This window comes from Prenolepis imparis, unplaced genomic scaffold (assembly GCF_030444845.1).
Source record: "Prenolepis imparis isolate NDT839.2.m4 unplaced genomic scaffold, iyPreImpa1.0 SCAF_1, whole genome shotgun sequence".
In the NCBI taxonomy this organism is placed as follows: domain Eukaryota; kingdom Metazoa; phylum Arthropoda; class Insecta; order Hymenoptera; family Formicidae; genus Prenolepis; species Prenolepis imparis.
The window spans coordinates 12,190,653-12,217,640 of record NW_028141159.1 but is presented as its reverse complement, the minus strand read 5'-3'; the positions used below and the strand labels follow the sequence as shown (position 1 = coordinate 12,217,640).

General features: G+C 32.2%; 1 protein-coding gene and 1 long non-coding RNA gene across 8 annotated transcripts in view; one reads left to right on the top strand and one right to left on the bottom strand.

Annotated features, from left to right (window-relative positions):
- Window positions 1-1,178: 1,178 nt before the first annotated feature.
- The window catches only part of Sim (bHLH transcription factor single-minded), a 41,979-nt gene continuing 16,169 nt past the window's right edge, over window positions 1,179-26,988 (bottom strand). For 3 of the 7 annotated variants that reach the window (XM_083058945.1, XM_083058847.1, XM_083058774.1), the window contains 8 exons: window positions 14,722-15,015; window positions 11,087-11,190; window positions 10,782-10,871; window positions 10,223-10,435; window positions 7,018-7,229; window positions 5,764-5,870; window positions 3,744-4,229; window positions 1,179-3,485 (listed from right to left, as the gene is read on the bottom strand). In XM_083058945.1, the coding sequence (XP_082915071.1) occupies window positions 2,794-3,485; window positions 3,744-4,229; window positions 5,764-5,870; window positions 7,018-7,229; window positions 10,223-10,435; window positions 10,782-10,871; window positions 11,087-11,190; window positions 14,722-14,896 (2,079 nt within the window). In that variant the 5' untranslated portion in view covers window positions 14,897-15,015 and the 3' untranslated portion in view covers window positions 1,179-2,793. Of the gene's footprint in view, window positions 3,486-3,743; window positions 4,230-5,763; window positions 5,871-7,017; window positions 7,230-10,222; window positions 10,436-10,781; window positions 10,872-11,086; window positions 11,191-14,721; window positions 15,016-19,937; window positions 20,716-26,988 lie in introns of those variants that run through there. The other 4 variants (XM_083058579.1, XR_014427523.1, XM_083058501.1 and 1 more) reach the window with 4 other exon arrangements.
- The window catches only part of LOC145932736 (uncharacterized), a 122,403-nt gene continuing 108,978 nt past the window's right edge, over window positions 13,564-26,988 (top strand). The window contains exons 1-3 of the long non-coding RNA XR_014424779.1: window positions 13,564-13,768; window positions 14,047-14,121; window positions 14,472-14,519. This is a non-coding gene — a long non-coding RNA (uncharacterized LOC145932736). The remainder of the gene's footprint in view (window positions 13,769-14,046; window positions 14,122-14,471; window positions 14,520-26,988) is intronic.

Genomic DNA, 26,988 nt, shown 5'->3' with positions numbered 1-26,988 from the left:
CATAAGTGTTAAATGTTATGTTTTGTTTATCGAAGAACAGCATTATTTTATTTATTCATTTTATGCGCGAAGAATTTTCGTTTTATTAATTTTTTTGTGAAATATTGCGTTAAGTTGATATATTATTTTACACACAATACTTTTGCAAAATGATTCTAAAGTGTAGAAGCAGGAATAAGGCAACAAGTGGAAAATATCATATCTTGTCAGAGGAAAATATTAGATATATTTTTTCTTGTATATATAGGTTTGCAATGCACGCTCTATAGTTTTACATATTTACAAGACTTGACGCGGACACGCTTTGCCGTGATTTCTTTGCTACGAAATCTTACACTTTATATATATATGATATAAATAATCTGACTTGCGCCACGTGCGTGTATAATCGACGTTAAAATGATTGAGACCTTTTTCTTTAATGATTTTCGGAGAATCACTAAGAAAATATTGAATAACTGATTTTTATTTTGACGCCGATTTTACATGCATGTCGATTTATATATATATGTATAACGATCTACGAATCTCTCGTAATAAAATATCTCGTGACAATCAAAGTATACTGAGTCTTGCACTACGTGTTTATATTTACAACAGTAATATACTCGTTCTTTTTTATCTATATTGGATATTATTATTAAATAAGCATATATAATATATATAAATATAAATATAATGATGCTAATTTTCCGATAAAAAGAACGCGTCTCTTTGGTCGATTGGCATAAGCACCGGTCAGTCTTCGCGAATCAATGTAAATATTACTATATACATTTTATGTGTATTTTTACGTGTAAATTTTTTATCTTAATTATATATATATATATAATTATGATAATTTATACGTCTACACAGTATTTACATTATGTTACGTTCGAGAAGACTCGTACTAATAGTGTATGTACAGCAACAATACTAGTAGCCTCATCAGCATATTTTTTAATACTAGAACACCTTGTTTTAATGCTCAAGATTGAAAAATTGAAAGCATAAAAAATGATCTACTTCACATTTATTAAAACTTATTATAATTTAATATATATTTAATATATATGTTTAATTATATAACATACTATATTAAAATATAATAAAATATATTATAAATAAATGTTTAATATATTGTAAATATATATTTTTTTAAATAATAAAAATATTTAGGTAGTAATAATTTTAAACATATATATGAAATTCAATATGTATTGAAAAAATATTCTGAAAATTCTTACATATTAAAATTTATTTACATTTTTTAATGAATTCTTATATGGATTTTTATGTGGGATTTTTATATTTAATTTCACGATATTTTCAAATCAATAAGAATCCTGTAAAAATTAAAGTTTTATTTTGAAGTTTTCATCGCACAAGTTATTTCAATCTTTCTTATACTTTCAATTTTTCATATATCATTTTTAAATTCAAATGTTTTAATATTAATTAATATGCCATTCAGAATATTCTCTCGTTGAATTACTTTCTGCAGAAAGTTTTCAGAAAACGCGTCCAGCGCGTGTAAAACATTTTTAACATCTTCCTCTATGATGTTTGCAATTATCTCTATTGGTTGTGAAATATTTAATATGTCTAACTAAGTTATGATATCACAAATTAATAATTACTGTTACATTTCGAGATATGTGGTATATATTTATATATAATTTACAAGTTTATTTACTCGTAATATTTTTTATGACGCGTAAAATCATCATCGATTTCTTAAGTGTCATTTGCGCTAATTTTTTATATTATTCAGTTAGCATATCTGGGTTTAATACGCCATGTTTCCTTTTTCCCATTGTGATCTTCCAACTTGTATTCTCTATCGTTAAAAAAAATGATATTAAGATCGTCAGTTGCACTCAACATCATTGTTCATATTGCAATCATAATGATCTCACCAAGTCTTCGTAGTTTTCTAAATTGATCTTTAGATTTAGTGATTAAAAAAAACAATCAATGTTATATTTATCATTATATATTTAATCTAATAGCATTTTTAATAGTATTTATCACAGCTGATAAAAATTATTCAAATCAAAGAGATTGTTTCAATCGGCATCTCAGTCATTGCGATGTTGCTATTTTACTTCGAGATAATAACACGAGTTAAAAGAAAAATACATGCGGCGTTGAATTATGAGCAGGATCGGTTACATGTTTCGTTGAAGTCTAGTCCATAGATGTAATGCCATTTTGACGCAACATTTTTCACTGTGTGGAACTTTGCGGAGCTCTGTCAGTAATGAAAGAAATATCTTCAAATATCTTGTCATTCTCATAAAATACACTTTCGAAAATTATTTGATTGTTGATAACTTACACACATATATATGCACAAAACTATAAATATATGAATAATAATACTAAACTTTTAAAAACTACGTATTGGAGTAAATTTAATATAAAAAAATTGGAACTTATTTTCATTTTTTATAACATTTATATTTATATTAATATTAATAATATTTTGTCATCTCTCAGACGATACTTATCTTTTGCTATTGGTTACGAGTTACCTTTCAAGATCGAGACGTTTCTCTCCTCCATCTTCCAAAGTCGTTTGTAGGGCGTGACGTAAGTGGTGACGTGAGGTCCCGAAGCATTGTAAGAACTGCTATTCGTCTGATGCTCAGCATATTGTTCCCCACTGCATTCTGTCTCTGCGCAATGACGCTGCTGTTGTTGATGATGATGATGGTGATGGTGATGTCGATGATGATGATGATGCCCGCACGCGTTGTCGTCGCAAGCGGCGTTGAAGTGCTACGTGCAGGGCACCTCGAATTGATGTCAGTGAACAAACTGATGATGCGTTTCATAATGTGGCTGGTGCAACGGCGGTGTGCCGCCACTGACTGGCGCCGTTTGATGCGCGTGTAGATCCTGGGAAACAGTGCTAGGACTGTATTGTTGAGAATCGACGATGACGCTGGTGTAGCCGGTCGACGAGGTCTCCAGGTGATGGTGATGAAGATGCTTCACCGTTGCGTTGCCGTTGCTGTGGTGAGGCTGACCACAAGAGTGACCTTGCTGGTAGCCTTCGTGATGTTGAAGCGTCGCGGCATTATAGCTCTCGTTGTTGTTGAAACCGCAGTTCGGATACATGATGACGCCACCCGCCTCGTTTAACGTCGTCGACGACGTTGAATCCGGCGGCATATTATGGTGATGATGCGATGAATGATATCCGGACGGTAGCAGAGAATTTGTCAAGTGCACGTCCAAACCGTCAGTGCTACCGCAAGAACTCGAGGACGTCGAGTAAGGTCGTTTCTGTTGTCCGCTCTGGGGACTGTGTTGTTGTTGTTGTTGTTCAAGAGACGTCAAAGGGTTAGTCTGATGTAGTAGATGCTGAGGATGCTGTCGTTTCTGATTATTCTGCGGACTCTGTTGTTGGATAGTCAGGGAGGTGGCGTGATGCAAAAGATGCTGATGATGTTCTTGTTGTTGTTGTAGAGTGTTTACGGGGTCTTGGTGGAGATCTCGAAATTATAAGACAAATAATGATATCGATTAGAATCAGGTAAACTGTATAATTATTTATGATAACGATTTTATTGAACAAGTTGGTAAACAATAAGGGAAAATGGACTTGCGTGATTGAATTTTTTATTTTTACTATTTTTTATTTGTGATCTTTGATAATTATTATTTTTTTTATAGCTTGTGCAATTTGTAAAAGAGAAATGTTGAAATTTAAATATGCCATTATTCAAGTCCAAAATCATTTTTAGACTTACCATTGTATTGATAGAATAAATCCGGACTGTAGTAAGCGCTGTCCTCGTGAGTCGCACCATTGATGCTGTGCGACGCGTACGGCGATGACGATAGGTAATGATTGTGATTCGTCGAGCCCGTCATATATTCCGAATTAGGGTAGCCAGAGCTATCGGCGTACTCGGTATCGGGTGGTTCCTTGGTCCTATTACGATAAGAAGGCGGACTCGGACTGTGATTGTCCAGGTCATTCGCGCCAATCGTAGGTGTTGAGACAGGCGCGCTTGGCGGATTTCCGGGACTCGAACACGACGACTTTTGCTCGCAATTCAGGATCAGGCCGGTACTTTCGGTAGCCGTCAATACATAGTTTACAGAGACGATACAGTGCGGCCGCGAGCTTCTTGAATTATGCACAATGGTCACGTACGATTGCATCCATACCCAGCCACCGCTTTTGGTCAGAAACCTGTAGTATCTCGTCGTCACTTGCCCTTTGCGCAATACTGCCAACAAGGCAATGGTGATCGTTAGCATAGTTTAATGTCATAAAAGATTTTTATAATTTTTTTATAAAAAAAAGACTTTTTATGATTATAATTTATAATATTAATCACATTATAATATATACTATAATATTAATTACATATTTATTATAATATGTGTATACACACACACATATATAATATATATACATACATTACTACTGGATTTTGTTTCATCTCATCTTTATAAAATTTATACCCGATGCTTAACATCTTTATTTCTAGCAATCATGCTAGGAAAAGTAAGCGAAAGAAAAGAATTGTTTGAATTTGAAGAAAAAAGTTTTAATAATCCAAGAAGGAGAGAGATTATGTATACAAGATCTCTTAGGAAAAATATCTTTCAGACATCCATGATGTCGCCGTCAAATTGCGAAAAAAAATGAGCAGGACAGACACGGCGATGTCGCGCAATCCGCAGGCGCAGACATTAGCGGCATTATGTCAGGTTCCCTTCGAGTCGCGCTCGTGAAACTGCGAGTCTGTTCAAACAATGATAGCAGTAACAGCCTCCAACCTCGCTCTCACCTCTCGCTGAATCTCCCTCACTTCTACTCCCTCTCGCTATTTTCTCTCTCTCTCTCTCTCTCTCTCTCAAACACACACACACACACACACACATAAAGAAATATAGACACGCGCGCATGCCGGCAGCCTCCTCTTTTCGTCGGCACACTATGGCAGCATTGTTCAATCAATAATGTACACCCTAGGTGTACCACGTGTGCACATACTTAGAATAAGCGCGCGCGATGGCGTTTCGAGGGAGAAAAGATGGAAAAGAGTGGAAATATATTGTAACTATGCGACGCGCAAGAAACGTGAGAAAAGATCAAAGAATATTTTGTAAGGGCGATGTAAAGGCGTCGCCGAGTTAAGCAGCGTCAGCTGCTTTCGGTCCACGAAGAGCCTATTCTCCTCGATCGAGTCGACTCGACTCGAGAGGACTTCCGTCAGACCATCGGTCGACGGAGAAAATATCGAGGAAAATATTTTCGAACGTTTATTTCAAAGTTTTTCTTTTGCAATATGATTGAGTCCCTTAGAAATAGACGCTGACCTTTGGTCAAGGAAAATATATACAATGAAAATATAATATATTCAAAACAGAGAGAGTATGCAATCATCTTTTTATATAAATAATCGTGTGCATTAGGAAAGGAAAATTTAAAAACAGCCTTTTGATTTTATTAGTGAATACTTTCGATAGGAATTTGTTAATATAAAACAAAATATTTTAAACAATCTTAAGTTTATGCACTTTGTTAAGTAAATAGAGTATTGAATTAAATTAAATGGTTTAAAGAAATATAATGAATTTCTCTTTTCTGGGTATAATGTGCACATAAATATTATCAAATTTAATAGCGAAAAATAATATTAAATATATTCTCTATGTAATCTATTAAAAAGGAAATTGCGTAAATAAAAGTAAAATTATTTAATCTGTCCCATAAAATGGGTTCCATATCAAATAATGTAAAGAAATACTTACAAACATGATGAGCATGCTTGAGCTGCATAATATCGCAACCGTGTACGTAATGATATAACGTCTTCTCGATGAGATCCGGCGGATCGTATCCTGTTAATTGGGCTACCCTATAATAACACAAGATACGCTGATAAATAATTTTTTGCGAATTTATTATATCTATTTAATATATTACAACTTTAATATTATATTTAAAAAATTCACATTTTTTCTGAAAGAGATCTTTTTGGAGAGAAGTCTAATTATAATTTAATTTTTTTTTAAATTATAGAGACGTGTATATATATTTTTTTCGTACAAAAGAAAGCCACGCGTTAGTTTTCCCGTGTAATTCACAACACGCAATGTTAACAGAACCTACAGTCGAACAGATTCGCTGATCGTTCTTCGCATCGGGCTTGTTTTCGTCGGGATTTACGGTGCGAGAGTCGGGAGTTTGCACAATGCGCGCTAGCCGATTCCGACGTATGTATGTATAATATAAAATTTCATCGTGCTCTTCTATCCGCGCTATATTTATACTGCATCACGTGTTCGTTCCCAGTGAACGAGCGGGTGCGTAACGCGGGCTCGTCAGGCTTGCCTGATGGTGGTGGATATTTATTTACCGCGGATGGAAAGAAAAAAAAAGGGATATATACGCGGTAGCGCTCGGTAACACGAAACTGATTTTAATGGCCGTACCCCTCTCGACCGAGGGCACCGTGCGCGGGTCCTCCATCGAAATATTAACGGCGCAATACGACACCCAACTATAATTATATTGGAAATAAATAATCTCGGTGCTCGAGTCAACGCTGCTCGCTTCCTCTTGCAACGCGAAGAGATCCGGCTCCATCAATAAAAAGAAATTTATTCGAGAGAAATAATTTTTTTATTATATGTATAAATTTATAATAAATGTTTTTTATTAATTTTAAATATAAATTAAATATTATTATAATAATTTTTTACGCCGTTAATATCGTATAGTTTGCTTTATCTATGCATGCATACTTTTGTATGCCTAATTTTTTTATTTATATAATTATTACCGACTTTAATTGATTTTCTTATTAGTTAAAATTAATCGATTAATTTCTATGTCTATACATACATATATATTTTCTTTTTGAAATTAATGACCAAAAAATACGAGGAAAATATGAAAAAATGATGTTCATGCTGATAATTAATATTCGAAAAATCTTTATAAAAAATATGTAGAAAAATATTTTAAAAAAAGGAAAAGAGATTTAATAATCAAAATCTTACCGCGCATCGAGAAATATGAGCTTCAGGTCGAGCGATGCCCGGAACATGAACATGTTGTGATGCAATTTGATTTCGGTTATGGAACTCGTCGGCAGCGAATGGCCAACCGCCAATAAGCCGACATTACGAACACAACGAGTAACACCATCCTCGTATTCAGATCCGATGGGTAGCTCCACGATGCATTTTAAATAACCGGAACAGTGTATGACCTGAAACATCGAATTAAAACAATATCGTCTAGTCTTCGCGTTTTTAAAGTTCTTTAAACATTTACAATTTTTTAAAGTACTTATAGATTAAAGTTGCTTAGACTAACCAAACACATATATTTATTATATATATAAAATATTATTATATATTTTAATTTTCCTGACACAGACGTGGACTTCTTCCATTTTCACTATTCTTATACAAAGTACTTGCAGAGAATTGATGAAAAACTTGACACATATATAGAATCTTATCTTCTATTTCTGACAACTCATTCATCCAAATGAATTCTTACACAATATATGTAACACATACAGTCTCATACAGTTCAAAAAATGCATACGAACTTTCGCGACATTATTCTTTTGGCCGAGCATAAGTGCGATACTTGAGTGATTCCCTCGCATGCTGCCGTTGAAGTACGGATATTCGCGCGGAACAACGGCAAATTAACAATTCCTGCTTAATTGAATGGCCGATGATGCGGAAAAAGCCTCGCTGAATGTCACGCTCCTGTCTCGAGTACCAGAGCGAATTTGTGAAGCAAATAGGCCCCTTATTATGCCCGTGTTGCATACGCCACCTCGTATGCGATCCCGGTGCATCAGCGCACGTTGCAACGCGAGAGGGACTCGAAGAGAATTAAAAAAAAGAGGGCGACCACCCTTGATCTCATCCTGGATTCACGCATGTCTCGTCAGACAAAGCGATCAAAGTTATCAATAAAATATTTTTAATAGCTTGATTCTCTATTAAGATTAAAATTAGATTATGTGATTTAAAAAAAGTATATTATATATACATATAACTGAATTTTTATTTATTGAGAATTAGATTAAAAAAAATAATTACAGACAAAAATACAAGTGCGCTAAAAAAGTTTTGAATAATCTAAAACCATCTTGATATAATTAAAAGATATATAGTTTATGGCGTTAAACTATAAGTTTAAAAAAATTCTTAATTAAAAATGATCAAAATTATCGTATAAAAATTATATCGTTTGACTTAAATTTGTACTGTTTCATATTTATATTATACTAAAAAATAAATAAAAATTCAGATAAATTGCATCATAGTCAATAATTTAACGAAATTTAATACTTTTTGAAGATTTTTCGACACGTTTCTATTTAAAGGGTTTTCTTTATCATTTAAACGCGATCGTTAATTCGAGTTCCGTTCGCGCTTGGACAAAAGAAAAGCCAACTATAATCCGGTCTTTGTACGTCTATAAGTGTCGTAGGGATAAGTCCCTCCTCTCTCTGCCCCGCGTCTCTCGGCTTGTCTAACAGCTCATAGGGGTTGCATTCATGACTTTGCCCAGCGGGGATCTTCGCTCGCGATTTTGTGGAGGGCTACGATCATCATAGCACTATAGTTTGAACGAGCTATTTGCCAAACATTTTCGTCCATAAGAGCTTGTCTTCCTCGGTTAGCAAGTGCAAGGTATGTCGCGGATTATTCCCCTTCGTTCTTCATCAGAACGATAACGTTGCCCGTTATTGCCAGAGCATATGTCGAAAGTTTGGCGATGACCGGGGAAAGTTAATTCGTGCAGTCTTACCCGATTTCGGAAAATTAAGATCCCTTTCCCTTTACATAAATCGAGATCAATGTTGGCCTGTAACTTTTCGCAATTTGCGCGACACATCCCGTAAATCTGATTAATTGTGCTAACATATTGGCTAAAATTGATTCGGTAAATATCTGAGAAGGTAAACAATTGAAAAAAGTCATATTTTATGAAAATTAAGCTTTTCAGATTATTTTATATCACATAATGAAATATGTGATGTAAACAAAACATAATAACATGATTTATCATCTTACATATGTATACTTATTTAATACTAAAAATAAACATTTTTTTTTAACAATTTCAAATATGTAATATATAAAATATCGCTTTCAATTTTTTTTATGACAATCATTAACTTCGGTTACGCTATATCAGTAGTGTATTATCAGTATATAGAATTCTTCGAGAAAAATAATTGATGGAAATATAGTATTTTTTAGACATAGATCAAATAAGAGCGAATTTAGTATTATACATCTATTTGATGTTTGTCTTTTTTTTTGATAAATCATGCGTGATTTGATGACCAATAGTACCCCTACTAAATACTTTTATTTAGTATTTAAGAATTTTCATATTTTTCTTTTATGATTTCTTATACATATAATACAAGAATACTTACGCTAATTCACGTATATATGTATTGCATTTCATCTTTCTTTTTTGATTTTATTCTGTAGTGAATATTAACTTATGAAACTTAGAAAAACTAATGTAAAAGATTAAAGGAAATAATAGAGACTAATAAGAACCCGTGCACAGGAATTAAAATGCAAAGACTTTGTTGTAGTATTTTTTATTTACATAGAACGTTTCGGTCCTTTGGATTATCTTCAGCTATTTGCACAAGAATGATGTATAAAACAACACTGTATTGTACAAATAGCTGAAGATAGTTAAAAAAGGACCGAAATGTTCTGAAAATGCAAATAAAGAATATCACAACAAAGTCTTTGCGTTTTAATTCCTGTGCATACCTTATTATTTCCTTTAGTTCTTTACATTAGTATATTAGAGCCTTTTTCTCTATCTAGAAAAACTAATAATTACTTTTTACTAAATTTCACTTTTACAGAATATCATATTATACTGTTTTTAGATTCTTAAAATTATTAATTTAACTTTATCAATTTTTGAAAATTTCTGACGTATTAAAAAAAAATAAAGTTCATAAAATAATTTCGCCGATGTATGCTTAATATTTATCATTTTTGTTAATCACTAATCAATAAAATTATAATATTAAAATTCTTGAATACATTTTTAACTAATATAAAATTCAAATTTCAATTAAATATAACCAGACATATTAACACTTCCTGAATTATGATAAACGTGATTTTGGAGAACGTTTGGCATATGCTAAAATGTTTTTTATGAAAAATTTTGTTTTCTCATATTTTTATTTACCTTGTATCCTTCCGTGACAAGACCCGCGTTTCTTTTCGCCAGAATGCATTTCATTCTGAGGAGAAAGGCACGTTCCAGCTCGATCTCGCCTCGCGAATTCGGTGGCGGGAATGCGAGATCCGCGGGATTCGGCGGAAGACTTAGCACGGAAATCATTTCGTTGCGATCATCCGGATAAATGTACTCGAATATACTGTTTCCTGTTAATTCCACCTGTATACACGAATAATTACCGTCAATGGTTTTTGAATTAATGCAAATTTTTGGACGTAGCAAAATGTAACATGCAAACGATATATTATAATGTGACATATATATCGCGTAATAATGTAACTTTGTGTGAAAAAATTTGATTGAGAATTGCATGCAAAATATTTTTTTACATTATTGATTTGTTTTGATATTTTCTTAATATGTGAAATTTTTTATATTTATCTATAAAAAAAAAGAATCATACTCGTATGCAATAATTAAACAGTTGCGTCGAATATCCATTTTTCTCGAAATTGTCAAATCAACATTATAAAATTAATTTAATAAATGAGAGGATATCTCCCACCTGGGACAAACCTAAATGCACGCTAGCTGTTTCGCTAATGTACATAATTTTCCCGTCAGGCGCCACGACGAATATAAACCCATCCAGTGTCTGCAGTCAGAAATCATCTGTTATCATAGTTTTAATTCACAACTTGCATGCGAATGTATAATAAGTAAAAATAATCTCATTAAATTTTAAATTGTTAAAATTTGGCGAATAAAAAATATTTATCGCGTATTCTCAACATGAAAATTCTAAATTAATATCAATATTATTAATAATGTCAATACTATTAATAATCGATAGGAATATAAATGACGCACTTTGCGCAAATCACGCACTTGTAAAAGATGGGAGCCCAGTTCCTTGATAGCTGCCTCTAAGGGATTGTTAGGCGGTGGTGCAGCGCCCCATTCGTCTCCGAGACCTAAAATTTAGATTCAATTAAAAAATCAGTTTCTTCCTTGAATGCTAATATTGAATGCAAGTATACATATGTCTATTTGAAAATATATTTTTTTAAGGCAAAAATATTGAACAACACATTGTACTTGATACATTCTTGTGGCATTTAAAATAACTATTATTAAATTTTATTTATATTTTAAATGTGTGTGACGGTAACAATATTTCTATAAATTATTAGCATGCCATAAATAAAATTTTGTAAGTAATTTATCATAATTTAACGAAATTTATCTTTTTTCTAATTTGTTAGTATAATTTATCTCACTTTGGAATTTTCTAATGTTTATTCTAATGAAGATATCACACACGAATAGACAAAATATCACAATTTCTTTTATCTCTTTTGTGTATCCTTCATCCAATATGTATATTTTTAGTGATGTTTCATGCATGTATAATTAAATCTACGATTACATCTGTTTATTGTCTGCGCATTAATCACAGTGCGCATACATGCAACGGAAGCATTTTCTTCTATCACACGTAAGAAATAAGTTGATTTAGTCACCTTTTTGCTGACGGATTGTTTCTCTTTTTAAAGCATTCAACTTTAGTTTATTTTATATAACATTTATATTTCATAATTATAAATTGCCAGTCAATACGTTTAATTTAATTTGCTAATAATTTATTTTATTTATAAATTTCTTTGAATTGATATTCAGAAAAATTTTGAGACTCGCTAAATATCTGTGTAATACAAACATCGTATGTTCTGGAACATATTTCTTTCGAATTTGATTATCAATTGGTACACCTCTTGGACGCACCGTCAATCTATTTTAATACACGACATGTGTCAGATCTTTTTTAGTGATCAGCATACAATAGTGTACATTTGACAGACAGCTCGATCCATCTCAAAAGAAGGAAACAGCCTCGATTCAAAGTTCTTTTCTATCACGGCGTTATATCGAAAATTCTATATCATTGGAATCTGATGTAACAAGTGTGAGAGATACGAAAAATAAATCTTATTTTAATGAATTTTATCAAGATTTGTCATAGACATCGATGTTATCTTCTTTGTTATGTTAACCGTTGAGAAGAGATGAGAGATCGCTGTTAGACAATTAATAAATTACATACTTCTAGAAATTCAAAATAATGTTTATAACACGTTGCATTTAATATTGATTTACCGTTGACAATTTTTTTTTAGATTGTAAAGGGTTAAATCTTGTGGTAATAATCGATGGCAATCGGCCTCTTGAAAAATTTTACGCTCTCTTTTCAATAAAGTGTTCGAGGAAGCATCCCTAAAAGCGTCGTCGTGAGGACGTCGTGTCTCTTTTTCCCGAGAATAAAGACGGGACGGTCGTTCTAGAGGGATGCAGCCACTTGAAATTCAATTCGTCGATGTCGTAAGAGGGAGAATCGAACTGGGGAAGGCCTTTGTAACACTATAACGGCCCCCATGCTTTGCTTACAAAGCGCCTAGGACTAACAATGCATTAAGTGCGCAATCACATCCATCTCATCCGATACTATTTGCCCTTTGCGCCTAAGAGTCCGGTGGCTAAATTCACGAATACCAACTCTTATACAGCCGAGAAAAACAAAAAGATTACTAGCTGCATTAATTCGTGGTTATTAGCGTTCAATTATTGCGGTTAAATTTGAATAGCGTAATAATATTTTGGTGGGGGTTTAAGTAAGTTAATGAAAGGAACATATAAAAGTAAGTGCATACATACATACACAAATACACATACATATACGTGACAAAAAATCTTATTTTATGTGAAAAAAGTGTGCAAATTGGAAACTTGCACATTGCTTTCTATTTCGCTCATTAAGCTTCTTCTATGAGGAAGTCAGAATTGAAAAATCAGCTTGCTCATAGAGCAAGCTTAATGACCAAAATACAATGATGAGGAAGCAATGTGCAAGTTTCCAATTTGCATACTTTTTTTGTTTAGTGTTTTTTCATTCTCAATTTATGATCTTATAATGGAAAGAGATTTACATTAGTAGAAATTAGGATAATAATTATTTCTCTAATAATGCTTGGAGTCAAAAATATAATTTATCCGATAATAATTTAAGTTTTCCTAAAATGCGAGCGTAAATTAATTATTAAATCAAGAATTGCTATGTATATCGCGACTTTTCATTATTTTAATATTTCGATCCTGACGATTTTATATATGTATTGTATTATATTACAAAATTATATAATACAATAATCCTTCCCATGGGTACACCTTGACGTGGTGGGAGGGCTCTAGTACCTGGATGGTTAATCCTTTAAGATTTATCCTAAAGGTTTATCCTGAATGGGAAGCAAAGTACCCGTCGTCGGTTTCCGATGTGCCGCGCGCGGATCGGCATTCGCGTCGTCATCGCGTTTCGCGTAATAGTAATAGTTTTATTTCTCGATTTCGGGAGTGCCGTTAAAAGTATCGCGCGTACAAGTGCGGGAGTGCCGTTAAAAGTGTCGCGCGTGTTAGTGAACGGATTTTAATAGTCCTGACAATCTGAGAGGAGGAGGAGGCCTAGAAAAGGCATCGGGCACCCAGCGGAACAACTCTACGGTAAATATTTATTATTTTGTATATTAATTGTTATATGAATCGCGCATTAATTCGATTTGTATATTTAAATTATTTAAACGAGAAAGAATTAGAGAAAAATACTTTTAGCAACTTTTTCTATAAATCTTATAAAAATTTTAATTATAAAAAAATAGTTATTCCATTGTATAAAATCTTCTCATTAGGTACTATATGCATCGAATATCAATTTTAATATGTATAATTTTTTGAAGCTAATAAGTTATTTTGGGCGCTACAATTTGGATTTTATGTTACAGATCAACTTGACACCTGACGACCCTGACAACCTGAGAGGAGGAGGAGGCATCGGGCACTGGCGGAGCAACCTTAGGGTGAATATTTGTTATTTGCTTATTAATTATTATAAATGGCGTACACACACACACACACACATTAATTCGGTTCATTTATTTGAATGATAAACAAAAGAGAAAAAGATCAGAGAAAAGACTTTTATATAAATCTTATAAAAGTGCTTCTCTATTTATAAAATTCTATTTTATATATAAAAAAATTACTTTTAAGATTTTATAAAATTATTCCATATTTATATATTTGCTTGTTATTTTATTCATGGGATGTAAAATTCGGCGTGTGTGTACAGTAATAATAATAATTTCTTGATATATTAATTATCTTTGGCATTACTATAATTTAAATTTTATATTTTTATATGTTACAGACAACGTAGCATCGATTTCATCAACTCCGCTGTTGCTCATCGGTGCCGGTGAGTGATAAATAATCTATTATCATCTCTTTTTAATTTCATAATAAAAATATTCCCTAAATAAAAAAATTACCTAAAGAGCGATTACTTTATTATCACAACACACACATAACGAAATAACGAAATAATGTTCATAATACGAATTTTTACCTAATTATTAAGAATCGAAGATATTAAAAATTTATAATTTTTATTTTATTACCGTGAGGGAAAACGGCTCTCATTTTGAGGTAACTAGTAGTGAGTCTGATGATGCTGGCCTTATCCAATTGTGTCGTTATTGCGGCCGGTAGTGGGAGCAGCTTCGCTAGCTCTAGAAATTCTTGATTCTCTTTAACGCGGCGCGATCGCGCGGCGTTTTTGCTTTTCTCTTTCATTACGATTTCTTGCGGATGTCCGGATGTAGCAAGGTTACCGATCGAATTATTATTATTATGATGATGACAGTGCAGACGTTGTGAGCTCAGATCCAGTGTGTCTGAGGAAGGGCTGCCGCCTGTAAATAAAAAAGATATTTGAATTTGCATTAATTATATTATAAAAATTATTTACAAAATCTTACTGTTTTATTACACAATGGCAGTTCATATATATACCTCTAAAATTTATATATATATATATATTTGAAATTTTAGAAATATATTTTATTTCAAACAAATATATTTATCATTGTCAAATAAAACAATTTATGAATATATTACTGTATTTCTTCAATAAGCTATGAAGATGTTATATTACAATAATAGTTTTATACTATATAAAATATATGAAATATTTTTTTCTGCATTACATTACAATTGGGTAAAATTTTGTAATTAGACATTTTGTTCAATTTTATATGATGATCCTCTTTTTCGCAATTATTTAATGTGATATTATTAAGTATTACATACACATTTTTCTTGAAATATAGTATAACAATTAATCGCATATTAATCATAACAAATTAATCGCATACTTTCGTAATCTACTTACATTGTTGAAATTTTAAGAGTCTTTTAAATCTTAAAGAAGCTTTAAATTATTGTAGTTGTAAATCTTAGAGAAGCTTTTAAATTTTTGAAGTTGTAAATAAAATATCTTTTTAAGTATAATAATTTGTAATTAAATTAGGAAGAGTTTTATACACATAGTTAGACTTGAATTTCAATAATTATGCATCTATTTTAATAATATAATTTTTTTAGTAACAAAATTTAATATTACACGTTAAAAAATCTAATATTATGTATAAACAAAATTGAAAAGAGATGCCCGCAAAAATATGCGTCGCACGTTTATCATTTATGTATACGCGAGTATATACGAGAAATTCTTAAGTAATACAATTTAATACGTCAGACGGTATTAGAGGTTTATGATGAAGTTAGGTATACGTGATCTGTATGCGTGCGTGCAAAATCGATGCAGCAATAACACAAATCGCAATTGTGTTGCACAAGCGACAGCGTAAAATAGTCGCGCTATCAGCATACCGGGGTGAATTAACTTAACTCCGCTATGCCTGACACGGCTGACTACACGAGTTCCAGTTCCACTCCCGCCGTAATCGCAATTCCTCGTCATCGTTAATGTCGTCGGCAGAGATGCCGACGTAACACCAGATATCCCAGTAATATCAATAACAATCGGGTGGGAAATATATGGCTGTTTGTCCGTCTTGTCTTCGTTTAAGACACTATCTGCAGAATATTCTGAAACTGTTATACTTTTCTCCCTATATTTTGTCATTTATCTTTTTCTTGATATAAATATCACTCACATTACTGAATATTATTATTGAAAAATTTATATATTATATATATACGTATATATAATTTATTTATTTATTTATATATTATTTTATAACAAAACCAGGAATTATATCTATTTGCATATCGCAAATATTTCTTATTTCTACAATGAGATGAATAATGCTTTATAATATGAAATGATCCTATAATAATAGTATAAAAATTGTGCACATTTTTTAACGCTTTGTACAAAAAATCACATCGGATGATCGGAAAGGTCATTGGTCTGTAGAAATCGGAATTTTGCAGGCGCAATTATTTGTCTTGCAGTATTGGCGGTCGTGACTTTATTTCGAAATCACGTTCGAAACTGAATTACATTTTTTCCCAGATGAAATAGAACCGTCTCTATGGACACATCGTGTACAATCCATAAAACTGGGACTACGAATTTTATTTTAATTTTCCATAACTTTGCGGACGCGTGACGAATTTCAAAAGTATAAATCGGTGAAGAATTTGCAATCGAACTGGCTTGTACTAACAAAGCGTTGAACAATACGAGGAAAGTCTCTGCACAATTTCTATATATCTTAAATATTCCTGTTTTATATATGATCCTAACCATATACACATAAAAAAATTCTTATATTTTATTTAAAAATAATATAATAATATCTTAAAAGGAATAAAGAGAAGAGAGAGTTATCTCCTCCCTCTCCTAAAAGCTCGGCAAAGAATGCGAAATATAATTAATCGTTTATTAAACGAAAGTAAAAGTAGTTAAATTATTTTCTTGAGAATTAAATTTATTGCATATACTTTAACTCGATACGCAATTAAGTTAATTAAATATGCTATATTATTTCTAACTCCTTGTATCCGATTTCATGAATGCCGGTAAAATTAAATCCGATTAAAATCAGCGTTAAATTGGGACTGAAATGCATTTTTTAAGTACTTTCTAACTGCAATAGATACAAAAGGAATTTTGACTGTGTCGTTGTTCGCGAGTGATACTGCGCGAATGCCGTGTAACAACGATGTCGAAACTCTTCGTTTTAAGAAATGAAAGCAAAGGGAGCAAACCGTCATTAAAGCGCCAGCAAGAGAGCAATCTAACGACGTAGAGCTACCCGGACTTCTCTCGGATGGAAATTCGCCTGAATAATGCATTTTTTTTCCACTTAGTATTCGGCGACTGTTCTAACCGATCCACCGCTTCTCGATTTTTCTTAGAGAGATTTTTATAATACGCAGAATGTGCTTTGTGTGTGTCTTTTTGTTTATTTTAGAAAAGTCATTTCTCACTTTATCTTTTTAATGTGTTTTTTTTATTCGAATTTTTCTAAAAAATAATTAATTTTTTTATTAATTTGTATATACTTAAAACAATTTTTGATTCATACTTCTTCCGCAATAAATAATTTGATGAGAATATTAATTATTAGAGTTCTATTATATTTGTCATACGACAAGCTTTATTCTTATATAATTAAAAATATTAAATAATAATGTATTGTAACTGCTATTGCAAGAAAATTTCTAAAATTCTCTATTTGACAACTGATTGGTATGTCCAATAAACTCCTCAAACGTAACAGATACAAAAGTATCTTAATCTTAAGACGGTCAGAAATCAAAAGAGGATGTTGAGATAAGAGCCAAGCAAAACCATGCACAATATTATGACGAATTTACATGTGCATTGTTACGCTACCTAGAAATATTACTTGTCCAAGATAATATACATAACTTAACGCCGTTTGCCACTATTTCTGCATTCACGGAAACCACGTTCAAACATCATTCGTGCTCGTTGCACCGTTAGGAAAATTGCAGGTTCGTGGTAGGTCGTAGGAGCGAACAGGTCCGGGGAAAAACGATTCTGTACGCCGAGAATAAGTTGTTTCCTCATTGGCCAATTCCAATGCAGTACTCCCACGTTGCAACCATGAGATGTTCGAGAATTATTGTAGCGGAAATTAAAGGTGGCTCTCAGCCAAAGATGCCATTTCGCGCGCATAGAACAGTTTAGTCAATAACTACCAGTAACTAATTAAGAAATTAGTAATAACTATGTAGTAAAAATCGTGTAGTAAGAACTGTGATAATTAAAAATATTAAATAATAATATGAAAACTGTTAAAATAACATTATTTATATTTATATTAGTTAACAATTACAAGCTTCGATTAAAATGGGAAATTTCTTACGAGTTCTTTATCTTTTCACACACGTACGAGCACTGTTTTATTGTTCAATTTATTAAAAGATTGAAGATTTTTAAGATTCCACGATAATTGTTTAACCTTGTAAAAGACTCCAATTAATTATAAAACTCTACCGGATGGACAGTGTAATCGGTGTCGCGAAAAAAATTTGACTTGAAATTTGACTTAATGTGAATGCATAATTGCAAAGTTTGAAAAATTCAAAATTCGCTTCAATAATATGGATCTTTTTTGAATTAAGAAAAGGATCAGCATCCATTTGATGTTAAGGTTATAAATATATTCGAAGAATTTAATATCTAAACTGTATGAATTAAAAAAATACCAGCGATTATTTAAATATTTGAATAAATTATTCGATTAAATCGAATAATTAATATTTTAAGAGTCAAATCTATCCAAGTTTGCGAATTATTTTAATTTGAATCCGAATGATTTACTATAGTAAATTTAATAGGAAAATAATTACAAAGAATAATAATATATATTGAAACTATATCATGCAATTATATGTATATCAAACAGCAGCTAAGAAATTAAAATTATTTTTTATATGCTTTATAATCAAACAATATAAATAAATAAATCTCTTTCAAAATCTGTAGCACATTAAGAATGTTCTTTGCGACGGAAAAAAATATTCTTATTAAAGTAACGATATTCTTTCCGTTGCAAAGAAGATTCTTAATGTGTTACAGATTTTGATTTATTTATTTTTATAAAATTTTTATAAATTGATACAAATTTTTAGAAAATTTCTATCATTTAAAGCAGATCGTGAAAATAAATTAATAACTTTTAATAATTAACAATTTTTACAAAAAATGACATATTCTAGTAACTAGTTTTATTTTTTTGTGCGAGAAATTTTAAGCATAATTTAATTTTAGTATAACTGCAAAACATATCCAAAAATAATACAAATTATTTCTTATATATTTGCATAAGTCTGATCTAAATTAACAAATTTGCAAATTTAAATAAATTTTTAAACGAGCAAGAAAAGGCTAGACGCGGAGGGTAGTGCGTCAGTTTCAATGAAAAATTAATTTTTATTGAAATTGTTTAGTTGTGTACAAAGTATAAATTTTCCTTGAGATTTGAATTGAGATCCGAATTGAGATTTATTAAATTACTTGATATCATACCAAGAAAAATTTGTGTCTTGTACATAAAACTATAATCAGTTTTAATAAAAATTAATTTTTTATACTACCATCCGCGTCGCTCTTTCCTGTCCGTTGAAATTTAAATGTGTATTTTATTAGGAGTCTTGCTAAAGTCTTAATTTTTAAGTGTCTTAATTTTTCAAAATTTGATTTTTAGGACATCAAATTTGTTTTTTTAAACAACTGAATAATTATTTTATATATTGTATAATTCGATTATTTCGAATATTTCACTAAAATTCGGATTGCATTTATATTCTAGATCGTATGTATAGTTAGTACCTTTCTCGTTTTCTTTCTTATTTCTGGTTCTCCAATTTTGGATATAAGGATCGTTTCTTGAGATAGCTGATCTGCGTCCGTGATTTTCCATCGGCGCCATACTGCATACATTCTCCCTATTGCGACTATCTGAACTCCGACACCATGCAGATTGCTCACAATATTTTGCACGTGTTCCCAACGACGTTAAAACTCCTTAATCATCAATTCTAAGCACGCGTATATTAAGAAACTGCTATGATAACCATTACTTTCATCGTCTGATTTTGATACTCAGCGTATCAATTTGCATACGTATTAGCGATCAAAGACATCGATCGATATCCGATATTTCTGCAAAGAATCGTCTGCGAAAAAATTTTACGATCACTCTTATATATATGTATATAAATTCGTTTCGAATGAAACGTCGCTACACACGATGAGAAAGACGAACTTGTGTTCCTCGCGTTGAAATCTCGACTAGCGCGTGCATTGGTTTTATAGCAATTTATTGCCGCTACCCTGGACTGATGCTTCTCTCAGCTATACCTTCGTTCCTTACTCATCTCAACCAACGCTGTTTCCCAATGGAGTAGGTAAGCTGAGAGAGGTTCCACCCTTATTTTAAGCTCCACCCTTCGTAGTGGGTCAGCCCGACCAGGGGCTCGACAGCGTACACGCACATGCGAATGTTCATGTATACGTTCCCTCGGGTTTCGGGGAAGCGAGCTGAAGACCGAAAGACGAAGATAAATTTGCGAATAGAACGGAATTTCTAACGGAAGCCATTGTTGGAAATTATTATTTTTGAAAGCTCTATGTTGCTAATTAAAAAAAGCAGCGAAAAATTTGAAAAGTTGAGTGTATACATGTGTGAAGCGAGAGATTAATAAACTTTTGAAAAGTAATAGCTAAAGAAGTTGTGCATTTATTAGAAATTGCACATTGTCGATTGCAGAAGAAAAATCCACATTCTGTATGATAAAATATCTTTAAAAAAATATGGTATTATTTTCATTATTAATTAAATAATTATCTTCAATCTTTCATATGCATCGCGCATGATACCTGAATGTAGAATGACAATATATTTATATACAATTATCAGATTCTTCAATCAAAATTAATATTATTTATTTTGTACATCTTTAATATAAATAATCTTTTTTTTCAGTCATATATGTTGCACGTTTGACATTGAATTCCATGGAAGCCATAGAAATATTTTTTAATATTTTATTTCTTTAACATTTCACAGTGCACACATAATATATTTGCACTGTATATTTTGCAAAAAAAGTTTACATGTTTTTTTCTAATTTTATAATTCAGTAGTACATCGATAGACTAAGAATTTTAATTATAGGTATTAACACAGCATATAAATATATAGAGATAACTAAACTTTGCGTGCAACAAATTTTAATTTTATATCTTAAAGTTTATGCTTCTAACGTTAATAATATGATATAAATTATCCCAGAGTCTTTCGAAATTAGCAACATATGGTACTTTCTTTCTGTTTCATTTTTTCCTTGATTTTTTCTCATTTCACCTTGCGAGATGAATATGAAACATATTTGCAACATGTGTTTGTAATATATCATTCTTAAATACGGTATATCCCAATATCCTTTATTTTCTTGAAGAAACCCACAGGTAAAATTATTTTTGATACAAATGAGAAACAGATGTTTCGAAATACAAAAAACGCTTTCGCCGAGAGTTTTGTCTTTCGCATGAAAGGAAAATCTAGTAAAAAGCTTTATAGTTTTATTTTCGAAAGTCGATCGAAAGTATAGAACAAAATTCTAACAAAAAGTTATAAAATGCGACAGAATAATCTTGCCGCGAATATTTTCCGTGCGACTATATTGATGTATTATTTGATTTGTGATCAGATGATATATATTTACGTACATAAAGACGACGAGAGAAACGCTGCACTTTTGAATTTGTTTGTTAAATATTCGCTTTCGTGGAACGTAAATTTGTGTTGAAGGATTTTCTACAACTTCCGTCCTGTGATTTGCGATTTTTATTTGCATATTTATTTTATTTCTAATCCACTGGCCTAGGTAAAGATGAAAGTCAACTGGTCTCTTGAGGCTTTGAGAGAAAAAATTTGTAATCTTTCACGCGCATATTATTCTATTCTATTATTATTTATTTATGTATTCCATTTCATTTCATCGATTGTATTTTGTAGATAATAGAAATTTAGGTGTGCAGGATTTTAATATATTTTGACAGTTAGAAATCTTATGCAAATTTTGCAAATTTTCTTTAAAGCCTTTAATAAAATATTGAAATTAATATTCGATTAATTCAAAATGTTTTGCATCACTTTTTTGTTTTCCGCGCTTACACATTTTAGATGTCATTAAATTTTATCAATGCACAGCATGATATAATTTTTATAACGCCAAAAGAATATAATTTTCTAATATGTATTTTAAAATATTAACTCTTTTTAATATCACTCTTTTTGATAACATTCTCAACGTTCACTCGTTCACTTATTCTTCGTTCAAAAACGTGGTCCATTCGCGGATTTTCACAGCTATTACATACCATTACGACTATAATCGATATCCACGGTATAGTAAGTAAGCGCGACGAGGGAGGATGGGGCAATCCAATTTGCGGCCACTGGTCTGATCTGTCCCCGTCGTCCAATTAACGGATCTTTCTTCTAATCTCATGGATTCACTCCGGTCCGTCGGGGAAATCGCGACCTTTTTGTTCGGATAAAAGAGAAGCGAAAGAGGAACGACGTGGAAAGAATGACGTGCAATTATCTAGGTATGTCGATTGTACTATATGTACTATCGAAAGTGCCGAATTGCAGTGAATTGCAATGAGTCTGTCGATAGTCGATATTATATACCGTTCGATAACAATTACCGGGACACTGTTTTGTACATATCGGAGTAGACAAAAAATTCTGCACGAAGAGAATTAACAGGGAAAAAACTTGCGTTGTGTCTATAATGTGTTTTCGAAAACTAATAAATTTTTCTTTAAACATTTATACATCGTATAGAATATATATCATTCGAGTATACATATATGCTATATGTTATATAATATCCAATTTAAAACAGAATGCATATACTCCACTATTATTACGGCATTAAATCGGCCACAAATTTCATATAAAAAAAATCGGAAGCGGCTCGCGTATCCTTAATTATTTTTAGCCGGGCAATCTTTATACGCGAAGAAAAGAAATGCGAAATGGCCACAATTCAGTAATCTATCTCTCCGACGGTGTGCAACCGTGTCGCGGAGAAACTTATTCCTTCTCTCGGAATGGAGATCAAGCGCGACAAGCACGCGTATATAGTACGCATCTCCGGTAGTTTTCGCGCAAATACGCGGGATATCTGTGTACGCGCGCGAAACAGGCAGAGATAATATTTGCAGAGATTTGCACACGTGCCCGGCCGGTCGGACGTTATTTTCGTATCGTAATGCCTCTCTGTGCATCCTCCCCCTGCTCACGATACTCGTGTATCCGTGAGAAATGACACATTTGCACGCGTATGATTTCGCGACGCACGCGTCTCTATTGCGTATGTGTGTGTATGTGTATGTATGTGTATGTGTAGGCCAGAGTAAATAGGTGTGTCTATACTCTACGTCGCCGGGAAGCGCACCGGTGTTATCCGAATTAGAGAGACTACGTGCTTGCACTCGCTGCTATTATCCGACGCTCCGTAAATTCACATTGCGCGATGCGTATTTGATTGTCCTCTGTATATTATGTTTCGTATATCCCCTGTAGGTCTGTGTGTGTATGTATGTATCTCTCTTTTATATATTTTTTTTTTATTTTGATAATTGGTTCAGCAAAGGCAACGCCGGAATAATAATCGAAAGGGTGTCTTATTCGAAAAAGGATTGCATTATTCGTTCTAAGAATAAGTATATCTGATTGTGAATTTTTCATTTACATATCAGATTTTACATATAAAGAGTACTTTTGATTTAGTATAAAACAGGGATAAAATAATATTGAGAATAAATGTTCTTCCTATAAGATCGATCTTTTTAGCCGTTTTATCTTGTTATAATGTGACACAAAGATCTTTTATGCAGAGAAAAATTTGAAAATTTGAGCCGAGTTACGGTAAAGCATTGGCAGGTGGATGTTTCGACCTACAACACTATCGCTCATTAGGATGCGTAGTCACATACAAGTTGTTTTGTTGTACAATCTGAATGAATTTCCGTCCAAAAAACGCTCGACCGTTGGGGTTGATGAATTGCACGCACCCTCATATCCTGTAGCCCTTGTCTTTTTTGCCGGTGGGGGTGAAACAACCATGAAAGATATCCCCTGGACGGTTTACTGGTGTTGCCGTTCTGGTATCGGTCCAATGAATGTAGGTGAAACCAAGGTTTAAGCTTCGCCGAAGTTGCAAGACCGCGCCTGCCCGATTGCATTCATCCAGTCACGAACGACAATAATGATCAACGTATTTCTTAGCAAACGAACAATAAAATCTAAGCGTAAAAAAAGATTTGTGAAACTTTGAATTAGAAACACCTGCGTTTAGGAACACTTGCTTTTTTGAAAATATTTGAAAAATATCTATAAATCTTAACTAAAGCTGAAAAAGCGCAATATTTAAATGCGCACTGCTTCTATTACTCGAAATATATAGCGCATGATGTAGGAAAAATTCTTTTTATTTTAAATTAATTTTTATAACATTTATAAATGTTATTTCATTAAAAATGCGTGAACAAATGTGTACGTTTACTGCTATGAGCATTTCTCAAAGAGAGACAAGTTTACATATAGAAGATTACTGCCGCGTATATTTACTTTTTCATAATATTCTTCATTCACCGATGCATTATTACAATTGTGATATATATCCAGATGAACCGACTTGTCGCCAAAAATAGTAATTTGTGTGATTAAAACTTGCAATTTAGGGAATTCTTATGCAAATATATAGCCTATTTTCTAGTACCTGCAGTTTTAAATTTATCTCACACGCGATAATAAATATTGAAGAAATTTTATATATAATAATTTATTGTTAGATACAATTTTTTCTTTAAAGAAGGTGCCGATAAATTTCCTTCTATTGAGCTAATCCATAGAAAAATATAAATTTACACTTTTATAATTTTACGCTATTTTAACTTTATTAACCTCGTTTCGATTTCTGTATATGTTACGTCGATGACATAAGATCAGCGGAACGGCGGCCTAAATTATTAGCATATTGCGTGTCCTGGCATACAGCGCGCAGTTTATGCCGAAAATACGCCACGCCGTTAGCCGTTGTAGCTGTCATACTAAAAGAACAAACAATCGAATCGCCAGATTTCATCCTCCGCCGTCGCCCCGATCAAATGCGACGAGGTATCCATTTTGCAATTAGTCGTACGACAACATGAAGTATTCGCGTAGGCTTTAAGAGATGCATTGACAGAGGAAGCATTCGGCTGATGCATGTTATATTGTTCGGATTAATTAATTTTGGCGCGTTAATTGAAAGGGTCAATAATAATAATAAACACTAATAAGCCACGCAATCTCAAATAACCGAGAAAATAATTATTATCAAACGACAGTTACTAATTATTCTGCAAAACATTATTTTATTCATTAACTTCAAATTTGAAAAAGTTTTTAAGGTGTTATTGAAAATTAATGAGAATTTAATGGATTAAAATGCATAAGACGGATAGATAATCAACTTTATATTCCTTTCATTAATTTTAAGTACATTTTACACTTTAATAGAATTTTAATCTTAGATTTAATTACCAAGATAGTTAAATATTAAAGAGATATATAGATAAAAGAAGAAGGGATTAATACTCAATTAAAAATTTTTGTAAAAAAAATCAATTTCACAAGTTGCTTGAAGAATATATAATCAAGATAAAATAATTAATTTCTCTCTCTGATATATAAAACTATTTTTTTTATGTGTGTGAAAAATTTTGCTGATAAGAGTTATTTTAATTCATTACTTTCTCACAGACAAGAGGTGTATTCAGGATGTACCAGATAACGATTCGAGACATATACGCAGATAATTCTATCGTTCCTGTCGCGCGGCGCATTCCTTAGACAGATAATTCCGTCTGTATTCGAGTTGCACTCGCGTGTACTCGCACGTGGAGTGCGCCGACTCGGAGGTACCTGGAATCGCGTTCATCTCAGACGACTCGCCGTGTTTTTCTTGCATAATGCTGACCATGTATGATCTCAAGAGACGAAGTATGCGGACCAAGCGTTGCCAACCACATAATTATAGAATATGTGCAATGCAAAATGAATCAAATCAGTTAGGAATATTTTTGAATAACACAACCCCTTTTGGCCGGAGGGAAGTTCGTAATATCTTCGTCGCGTTTTATTTATTTTTAAATATCAAAATCTAATTTTTTTAAATTTATATTTTTCTAATTGTAAATTATTGTAAAAGTATATTTATAAACTTAACAGATACAACTTATATAGCTAAAAGTTATAGAAAGAAGCTGTTGATTATTATTCATTATTATGTCTTTAAGAATTAAATATCATCCTTTTATAAATTTTACATTAAAAATGTCTAATAGAGGAACATAACAAAAAATATATATTTAAACAATTTCTTTTTTTCATTTCTATTATAATTTTGATTTAAGATCCGTCTTTAAAGGTTGGCAACGACGACGATGGTCTACATTTGCACGTGTTGCACTTCGCCACGTAGACGGTACAATGTACCCGACTTATTTTTTTTTCTCACTTCAGTGTGCATTTACAATGTTGCTCGTGAACCGGCAAACACCGTCTCGTGAGTCGACGCAATATAGTGCGCGTACAATCCGCAATTCTACACGTGCAACTCGAATTTCCACGCGTCTTTCGTGCACGCCGTCTCGCGACAAAGCTGCTCTAACGCAAAACGTGCGAAAGAAACTAAAGCACAACTCACCTTAACCCCCTTAAAAATTAATGATTCATAAAAAAAGTTTTGTAGCTGTGGGGTAAGCTAATTCTGCAATCTAAAAATTTCTTTTAAAACAAGAAATTTTTAGTTTGTTG